The sequence below is a fragment of the Acinonyx jubatus genome, chromosome E4, assembly GCF_027475565.1.
Source record: "Acinonyx jubatus isolate Ajub_Pintada_27869175 chromosome E4, VMU_Ajub_asm_v1.0, whole genome shotgun sequence".
In the NCBI taxonomy this organism is placed as follows: domain Eukaryota; kingdom Metazoa; phylum Chordata; class Mammalia; order Carnivora; family Felidae; genus Acinonyx; species Acinonyx jubatus.
Genome location: NC_069395.1, coordinates 27,352,326 through 27,362,693, shown reverse-complemented (window position 1 = coordinate 27,362,693; position 10,368 = coordinate 27,352,326). Strand labels below are relative to the sequence as shown.

At 42.3% G+C, this 10,368-nt stretch overlaps 1 protein-coding gene across 1 annotated transcript in view; it reads right to left on the bottom strand.

Moving 5' to 3' along the window:
* Positions 1 to 323: 323 nt before the first annotated feature.
* Positions 324 to 10,368, bottom strand: part of LOC106972135 (alpha-1,3-mannosyl-glycoprotein 4-beta-N-acetylglucosaminyltransferase-like protein MGAT4E) — a 32,001-nt gene continuing 21,956 nt past the window's right edge. Inside the window, 3 exon segments of the mRNA XM_053209496.1 lie at positions 324 to 1,558; positions 2,634 to 2,790; positions 4,370 to 4,499. Coding sequence (XP_053065471.1) covers positions 354 to 1,558; positions 2,634 to 2,790; positions 4,370 to 4,499 — 1,492 coding nt within the window. The 3' untranslated portion in view covers positions 324 to 353.

Here is a 10,368-nt window from a genome sequence, read left to right as displayed (position 1 = left end):
CACCCCTCTAGTGTAATTTTTTTAATGTCTATTTTTATTTTTGAGAGAGAGGGAGGGTGCGGGGCAGAGAGAGAGAGAGAGAGGAGGACAGAGGATCCGAAGTGGGCGCCGTGCCTACAGCAGAGAGCCTGGCACAGGGTCAAACTCATGAACTGAACCGTGAGATCATGACCTGAACCGAAGTTTGACACTTAACCAACTGAGCCACTCAGGTACCAACTCCCCCCCACCCCCCCGCCCTTTTAGTGTAATTTTTAGTGGTGTTTCCTTTCATTCTCAAAAGTGTCCCAGTTTGGATAATAAATTACATGCTCATCCTACTCTGAAGGAGCAGGCCTTGATCAATTTCGGCTTTATTTCTGGTCGGCCATGTGGATTCCATTCCCAAACCCCACCTTTCCAGAATTCCCACTGTAATAACTCTCCTCTTCCTCATGCTGAGTCCAGACTTTGATCTGCCTGATCAGGAGCCAAGACTCTTGAGAGGCTAGCACAAGCAGTCATATACAACTCAACTCCTCCACAGAATCTTCTTCATAAAATACCCTCTGGTCTAAATTTCCTTCCACCAGTGGACCTAGAAGGGTATAGCGGGTGCAGCCTCTGGAATTCTCCAAGGGATCATAGCCCAGCTCCACTTGCCCCTGTCGTAGCCAATACAGCCCTTTTTTGTCAGAACCTGTCAGGACCTCTATCTGGATGACTTTTTGTGGCTTCTCCAAAATCACTGTCAGGTAGTTGCCTCTTACAGGATTGAGAGTAGAGTAGCACTCTTCGTTCAGAGTATAAGCGTATTGTGGAATACCATTCATTTCTGCCATCATGTCAGTGAGGACGCTGGCAATGGGGTTGTCTGGTTCACCAAACACCTTCTCCTTCTCCACAGGAAAGCATGTGTCCTCAAACGCAGGATACTTGCCTATGTGGAAGAAGACTGAGGGACTGAAACGAATTGGAACACTCTGGGCCAAGAGAAGGCGGAATTCAGAGAGAAACAAGTAAATGGGAATATCCTTATGGAAAAGGAGAAAGAGAGAGGCCAGGCGGGAGAGGTCACTGGTGTGGAAAACTTTCCCAGAGAGGCTTAGGCTGCAGAACTCCAGGATCGCCCAAGGTAGTTCTTTCCAGGCTGATAATGCCCAATAGATGGTAGAAATAAATTTGGAAGTGCAGTAAACATAATCTTCCATCATCAGAAAGTATTCAGAGAGGTTGACAGCAAAGTTCATGAGGAGGGCATAATGGACTTTCTGCCTGGAATAATGCGCTTCACAGCGTGAGGTGTGACTAACATTATTCCGATCTCCTGGGAGAGGAGAGTCACCGAGACGACCGTGGATCACGAGCAGCTTCTGGGCCTCAACATGTGGTTTGAAGAGGTGTGAAATATTGGCAACTGTTCGTCTGAGCCATTCGGGGTCGGGATCTGACAGGTGGACCAGCACCACGATACAATTCAGCTCGTGTTCTGAGGAAGCTTGGAACAGGGACCGCAGGGTGTCCAAGAGGTAGTTCCCATTAGGGTGTTGCTCCGAGGAAATCCCTATGGTCAGCAGTTCTAGGGGTGGAGGGAGACAAGGGAGACTTTAGCTCTTCAAGATGGGGGAAAGGTTCCTAGGACTTCCTCTCAGGTCTCCCCTTAATGCCACACCTGTGACAAATTCATATTTCCCTTCCTTGGGAGAGTGTGGTCCAGAGGTGAGGATAATCTCTGGTTAGAAGTTGCCAAGTGGTTTTATTTGATCACAACTTTAAAAGGCTATCGGTGGAAACTTTATGAAAAACAAGCTTCTCTCTGATGGGGGAGGCTGCCATGTACCAAAGGTAAATTTGCTGGCTTGGCCGGTTGGCCAGGCCTTGACCTCAGAGTTTTCTCAGCTACCTTGGATCAAACAGACCCCGATTGGGGGATCTCCAGGGACTCATGTAAACCCAAGGGTTCTGGCAGCCTAGTGCACAGCTAGTCAACATTCACCCTCCCCTTTCTCCCTCTGCTCAGTGCTTTTTACCATAGCTCCCTCCGGGTCCTCTCTCATCATGTCTTCCCCTCCCTGGGGAGCTATGAATGAGCTTCGCTATGGGGTGGCTCCTTAACGGGTCACTATGGACTTCTCAACTTGTTAGTCATTCAAGGGGGTGGCCAGTGGGAAGAAAGTACACTCAGAATTATGATCTACAGCACATTTCAGAGCTTGGTCCTCCCTCAGAGCAACCTGCTTTTCCACCAGACACAAGCTCACGTTCCCTTTTTACCCACCTTCCTTTTTCTTTTCTTTTCTTTTCTTTTCTTTTCTTTTCTTTTCTTTTCTTTTCTTTTTTTTTTTAAGTTTATTTATTTTGAGAGAGAGACAGACAGACAGGGAGAGAGGGAGAGAGAGAGGCAGAGAGAGACAGAGAGACAGAGAGCATCCCAAGCAGGCTCTGCACTGTCAGTGCAGAGCCTGATGCAGGACTCAATCCCATGAACCATGAGATCGTGACCTGAGCGGAAATCAAGAGTTGGAAGCGCAACTGACTAAGCCACCCAGGCGCCCCTCCCCTCCCTTGCCCCCTCCCACCCAATCTTCCTTTTTCTTGTTGGAATACCTTGTCTGACTTTCTCCTAGTCTGACCACTCCCTCCCCTATACTCACTCTTTTCCTGGGGAGGGGATCCAGCCAGCAATTTGTACTTGGCCTGTTGGAGTAAAGGGGAGGCTTTCTGCATGTCCTTGAAGTTCTCTAGATGGTTTCTGCTCTCAGAGATCATTTGGTCCTGATTGAGCTGCCACAGTATTTTCTTCTTTTCCTCCTGCTGAGGATAAGATGAGCATCAGCCCTGATATTCATCCCTAGACTCCTGGAGGCAAATAAGGGGGCAGATCCCCCTTTTAGGACAGGCGGGGCAAGCCCCAGGATCTGGTCACTGGGAGCCCAAGTGTTAGGACTCAGCTGACTGTTATCCCCACCTCGCCATGAGAACACACAGTACTTTCCAGAAGGAGTGGTGGGCCCTGGAGTGAGATAGGAAGTAAGAATCCCTATAGGAAGATCAGAGGCTTATGCAGAGTAAGGACTTGCCTGCCCTACCCTGCCCCACATCTAATTTCTCCTACCATTATCAGGCTGGCAAAAAGTCCTCTAACTCGGCTTAGACTGTGGCAGGTGCTGAAGACCAATGCCTGGTCCTGTCCTTCACGAAGTTATCCACAGTGCCTCAATTCTAAAACCCTTTCTTTTACTCCACTCTGACCATGCACACATTTCTTTTTTTTTTTTTTTTTTTTGGAAAACGTGTCAACTTTTTTATTTTCTTTTATTTTTTTCTTTTTTTTTTCAATTTTTATTCATCTTTTATTTTTTTTTATTTTATTTTTTTCCAATATATGAAATTTATTGTCAAATTGGTTTCCATACAACACCCAGTGCTTATCCCAAAAGGTGCCCTCCTCCATACCCATCACCCACCCTCCCCTCCCTCCCACCCCCCATCAACCCTCAGTTTGTTCTCCGTTTTTAAGAGTCTCTTATGCTTTGGCTCTCTCCCACTCTAACCTCTTTTTTTTTTTTCTCCTTCCCCTCCCCCATGGGTTTCTGTTAAGTTTCTCAGGATCCACATAAGTGTGAAACCATATGGTATCTGTCTTTCTCTGTATGGCTTATTTCACTTAGCATCACACTCTCCAGCTCCATCCACGTTGCTACAAAGGGCCATATTTCGTTCTTTCTCATTGCCATGTAGTACTCCATTGTGTATATAAACCACAATTTCTTTATCCATTCATCAGTTGATGGACATTTAGGCTCTTTCCATAATTTGGCTATTGTTGAGAGTGCTGCTATAAACATTGGGGTACAAGTCCACGCACACATTTCTGAACCATTTCCCCACATCACTTATGTTTTTCTCTAGATGGTTTGAGGCATTAAGGAAAAATGTAGACTTCCAAAACCTGAGCATTTGGTTTTCTCTGCTTGCAGCTGTTGTACATGTGGGAGAAGTTATTTTAGGGCTTTGTGTCTCAATCGCTTCGTAAGAGAAATGGGACGAATAATATCTCTCACGCGAGACTCTGGTCAGGAAAGTGGCCAGCACCCAGGCAGTCCTCATCACATGCAGGTCCTGCCAGTCAGCCTGGTTTTCTAGAAGTATCTGTGCATTGCTCTCTCTGCACTTAAACTGCCCTCTCTTCCTCCTTGCCTTTATTCAACTCTTCTCCATCTTTCAAGGCTGGCTCAATATTTATCTTTTCTCTGACACTCTCCTGATTCTTCAAGTGCCCTCTTCTTAGAACTTCTATGATGATAACTACAGTGTTTGGATAACTGGAAACCCATCCCCTCCTACCGAAGGATTGACAAACAGTCCAGTCTCAGCCTCTGGTTCTTACCAATGATAAGTTATATGTAAGATGCTCTTCATTATTCTCTTGGAGGAAGAAGCTCAGGAAGATTAAGGACACAACAACTATGATATATTTCCATAGGCAATGACGCATGGTGCTGGGGCCTGGAGGAGCTCTGCAAAGAAATGTGAGCAGGATATGAATCTTAAGTGCTTCCAGCTTACAGAAGCATAAGGATGTCCTCCTCCTACCAGGAAGCCTCCCACATCCTTTCCCCCTTCCCTCCGCTGCCGAATTATTTCCATAGTCTTTTCCACGCACTTCAACCCTCCCTCCTACTTGTAGCCATCTATGGAGAGACAAAGGTCAAGGAGTTTGATTCTCTTCCACTTCTACCATCTTCACCTCCTGTCTGGGTTTCCAGGTAAAATTGGAGGAGCTTCTTTTGTTTATCCACTCTTGGAGTAGAGACCCAACCACAGCGGACGCGTTGCCAAGAAGAGGAAATCAAGGGTTAGGCATTAATCATATTTTCCCCTAAACTCTGAATTCAAGTCAAAGACTCTACTTGGATGTTATTGATCAATAAATAACTTTATTATTGTCTTGTCTGTTAGCTCCCTGTTTACTTTTGTGCCTGATCATTTCCAGGATTACGTTAGGCAGATTATGATGTTTTGAATCAACTCAGAGGGACCAAGAGAAACTCTTGTTGGTATATCTTCCCCCCCATCCTGGACTGGTAAGTAGGTTGGAAACTAAAAGTGACCAGAAATTTCTAATCACGTGAAAGTCTTTACCATGTTTGGAGTGCTATGTCCTTCAGAGTCTTTTTGTTTAACAGAAGATGAGGGCTGGAATTTCTCTGAAATCAAAGAGAAAAAACTTTAATATTTTTATGCATGCAGGATAGGGTCCCAGAATGGCTCTTCTGAGGTAGCAGAAACTAGTCACCCCTCCCAGGAAACCCTGCTTGACAACCATTGTCCACCCTGAATGGGGGGCTGGTTACCACTCCAGCCTCACATCGAGCACCTGTTTCTGGATAAGATGAGGCTGAAGTTAAAAAAAAATTTTTTTTTAACATTTATTCATTTCAGAGAGACAGAGAGAGAGACAGAGCATGAGCAGGGGAGGGGCAGAGAGAGAGAGGGAGACACAGAATCAGAAGTAGGCTCCAGGCTCCGAGCTCTCAGCCCAGGGCCAAATGCGGGGCTTGAACTCATGAACCATGAGATCATGAACTGAGCCAAAGTCAGACACTTAGCCGACAGCCACCCAGGTGCCCCAAAATGCAACTGATTTTTGTGTGTTGACTTTGTATTCTGCTTTTTAACTGAAATAGTTTATTAGTTCCGACAGATTTTGTTTATTTGTGAGGAATCTTTAGTATTTTCTACCTGTAAGAAATATCACCTGCAAACAGAAAATTTTACTTCTCCCTTTCCAATTTTGGATGTTTTTTATTTCTTTCTCTTGCCTAAGTGCTCTTGTTAGAACTTCCAATAGTATGTTGAGTAGAAGTGATGAGGTGTAAGCATTTTTAGCTATAAACTCTCCCCTTAGAGTCACTTTCAATGTGTCCCATAAATTTTGGTATACTGTTTTTATAAATTTTCATTCATTTAAATATTTTCTAATTTCCTTTGTGATTTCTTTTTTGATCCATTGATTAAAAGTGTGTTATTTAGGGGACCCTGGATGGCTCAGTCGGTTAAGCATGTGACTCTTGATTTCAGCTCAGGTCATGGTCTCGTGGTTCTTGGGATCAACCCCCCTTGTTGGCCTTGTGCTGACAGCGCAGAGCCTGCTTGGGATTCTCTCTCTCCTTCTCTTTTTTTAAAAAAATTTTTTTTCAATGTTTATTTATTTTTGAGAGACAGAGACAGAGTGTGAGTGGGGGAGGGGCAGAGAGAGAAGGAGACACAGAATCCGAAGCAGGATCCAGGCTCTGAGCTGTCAGCACAGAGACAGATGTGGGGCTTGAACTCATGAACCATGAGATCATGACCTGAGCTGAGGTCGGACACTTAACCGACTGAGCCACCCAGGCGCCCCTCTCTCTCCTCTCTTTGCCCTTCTCCCTCCTCACATGTGCTCTCTCTCAAAAAAAAAAAAAAAAAAAAGTTTTTTAAGTGTGTTATTTAATTCCCCCAATTTTGTGAAATGTCCAGTTTTCCTTTTATTATTGATTGCTAACTTTATCCTATTTTGGTAAAAGAACATACTTTGAACGATATCTATTTTTTTTTTTTTTTTTACAAAATGCATTGAAGCTTAATCTGTGGCCTGACATATGGCATATCCTGAGATATATGCACTTGAGAAGAATGTGTATTCTCTTGTTGGGTAAAGTGCTCTGAAATGCCTGCTAAATCTAGTTGGTTTATTGTGCAGTTTAAGTCCTCTATTTCCTTATTTATTTTATGTTTGGTTGTCCTGTTCATCATTGTCAGTAGGGTACTGAATTGTTTAAATATTATTGTATTTCTCCCTTTAATTCCATCCGTTTTTGCTGCTTATATTTTGAGACTTGCTATTAGGTATGTAAATGTTCATAACTGTTGTATCTCTTTGCTGTGTTGAACACTTATTAACGAACACTTATAATGTCCTTCTTTGTCCCTTGTAAACTTTTTTGATTTAATGTCTATTTTGTTTGTTATTAGTTCAGCTACCCCTTCTCTTTTGCTTACTATACGCATGGAATTTTTTCCCCATCTTTTCACTTGCAATCTGTTAGTTTCTTTGGATTTAAAGTGAATCTCTCATAGATAGCACATAGTTGGATCCGATTTATAAGTCAATTCTGCCAATCTCTGGATTGGAGAGTTTAATCAGTTTGCATTTAAAGTAATTACTCCTAAGGAGACTCTTACTTCTGACATTTTGCTGTGTGTTTTTTACAGTCTTTTTGTCCCTTATTTCCTGTATTACCATCTACTTTTGTGTTTAGTTGGATTTTTTTAATAGCAAAATGTTTTAATTATCTTCTCATTTCCTTTTGTGTATATTTGATAGGTCTTTTCTTTGTGATTGCCATGGGGGATTATACTTAACACCCTAAACTTATAACTCTTTAATTTGAATTTATACTCGTTTAACTTCAGTAACACAGAAACTGCTCCTTTACAGTTCCACTCTCCCCGCTTTTGGTTGTTGTTGTCACAAAATTACATCTTTATACATTGTGTGCCGTGAACTAAGACTTCTTTTAAAAAAAATTTTTTTTAATGTTTATTTATTTTTGAGTCAGAGAGAGACGCAGCATGAGCAGGGAAGGGGCAGAGAGAGCGAGGGAGATACAGAATGTGAAGCAGGCTCCAGGCTCTGAGCTGTCAGCACAGAGCCCGACGCGGGGCTCGAACTCATGAACCATGAGATCATGACCTGAGCCGAAGTCGGACGCTTAACTGACTGAGCCATCCAGATGCCCCTAATACTTCTTTTTAAATGCGCTACTCTCTAATAGAAGTTAGCTACTTCTAGTTACCTACTAGTTATCTAGTAGAAGATAAGATTTAGAGCTACAAACCAAAGTTAAAGTCATACTAGCTTTTACACTAATAGTTTTTCTTTAAATATATTAGTCTCTTAAGTCATATAGAAGACAAAAAGTATAATCAAAAACCATTGTTACAATAATACTACCTTTCATAATTGCCTGTATATTTACCTTTATTGAGATCTTTATTTCTCCATATGGCTTTGAGTTACTGTCTCATGTTCTTTCATTTCAAGCTCAATGCTTCCTTGAGCATTTCCTGTGGAGCAGGTCCACTGGTTATAGATTCCTTTGGCTTTTATCTAGTAATATCTTAATTCCTCCCTCCTTTTTGGACAGTTTTGCTGGATAATGGATTCTTCATTGACAATTGTTTTCCTTTTAGTACTTTGAACATGTTGGCCCACTGTCTTCTTGCCCCCAAAAGATTCTGATTAGAAAGGTGTTAATAATTTTATTGAGGATTGCATGTATGTGGTGATTTGCTTCTCTCTTGCTGCTTTCAAGATTCTCTCTCTGGTTTTGACTTTTGAAAGTTTGATTATAATGTGTTTTGGTGTGAGTCTTTTTGAGTTCATCTTACTTGGAGTTTCGAACTTCTTGGATGTTTATAGCCATCAAACTTGAAACGATTTCAGCCATTATTTCTTCAAATACCCTCTTTGCTCTTTTCTGTCTCTTCTCCTTCTGAATCTCCCACAGTGCTTATGTTGGTCTGCTTTCTGAGCTGAGATATCCATTTTCTGCCCTCAGACATCGACATGCCTGGTTCTCAGGCCTTTGGACTCAGACTGTGATTACATCATCAACTACTCTGGTTCCTGGGCCTTCGAGTTTGGACTGGAACCACACCACTAGCTTTCCTGACCCTCCAGTTTGTAGACAGCAAGTTGTTGAATTCTCAACCTCCACTCCATAACTGTGTGAGCTAATCTCTCATAATAATCTCTTTCACTCTCTCTCTCTCTCCCTCTCTCTCTATCATCTCCTATTGACTTTGTTTCTTTGGAGAACCCAGACTAACACAGGCACTTATTATGGATCTAAGGTTATTAATGCAATCAAGTCAGATCCAGGAGATAATCTCCCTTTCTGACTTGAGACTTCCATTCCCTCAAGGCTTTTGACAACACAAACACACATTTTCATATATATAAAAGTTTCAACCACAACACGTGAAAGTCCTCACCTTTACTGGAGGTATAGTTCTGAGGCTTTTTTTGGGGGGGTGGTGCAGAAGAACTCAGCTTCACAACTCCTGAGACTTCAAGGTTTTCTCCAAAGTCAAGAAGAAAATACAATATTTGTGGGAGCTAGATGAGGCCAGAATGTGCATCCTCTAAGGCAAGGCAAAGTTGGTCACTGCTTTCAGGTGACACTCCACCTACAACTATTGTCCTCTCTGAATGGGACCTGTTTACCTCTCCAACTTCACATGAAACACCAGCTCCTTGGTAAGGGTTGCAGGGAAATGGTGAGGAAGTTTTGACATCAGTGTCCTGAGATTCTGACCTAGATCCAGGACTGTGGACTGGGCCACATTTTTCTCCAAATAGGAATCATTTTTTATTGATATTTTCTCCAAATTCAAATCAATATATGTTTAATGTAAAACATTGGATCAATTACGAAAAAAAAGAATAAAAATTACTCAAAATCCCAATGGCAGGAGATCATCTTTGGTTAGCACCTGGTGAACATCTGGAATCAAAATGAGAAGAGCAGATTGGAATCTGGCTTTATGGCAACAGAGGTCAAGTCACTCGGAAGCTCCCCAAGAAAGTCATTTGGGCAACATGACTTACCAAGTGTGGCAATCTCGTAGAGAGTTTAGGGAAGAAGTAAATCTATCTCCACAAATTTACCAATTTCAGTTTCCTTGGGTGATTTTCAATTCCCACTTATTCCAGACATGCTGGCTCTTTCCCTGAAAATCTCCTTCCACTTTATCTTGTCATCTTCCTTGTCATCATTAAGAATTAATGTCCTAAGTCTGTCTTTCCAACCTCCAGCTCCCCCCCCCCCCATTTTTGGATTGCTCTGAATAAAACATACACTTAGTCACTATCTAAGAAAAATTAATGCCAATAGAATACTATCACTTTTATAAGTCCAGGATTACAGTGTCCTCTTTTAAGAATATCTCTCCAAAAGAACTAGGTCTGCATTAAGAACCAGCTTTTATTTTGTGATGGTGTTGCTTTGATAAAGCCATTTGCTTAAAAATGGGATTCCCTCTTTCCTTCCCCTCTTCTTCTTTTTGATTCAGCCTCCCCATTCTCTTGGCTTCTTAATCTATGTTATCCCCTTTATATTCTTTTGTTTCTTCTCCCTGTAGCCAAAGACCATTTTAAAAGAATGATGTTGAGGGGCACCTGGCTTGCTCAGTCTATACAGCATGCAACTCTTGATCTCAGGGTCATATGCTTGAGCCACATGCTGGGTATATAGACTACTTAAAAAAAAAAAAAGAAAGAAAAGATTATGTTAAGAATAATGGGCATAAGGAGCCACAGGCAGAGTGTAATCTCAGCAGGAG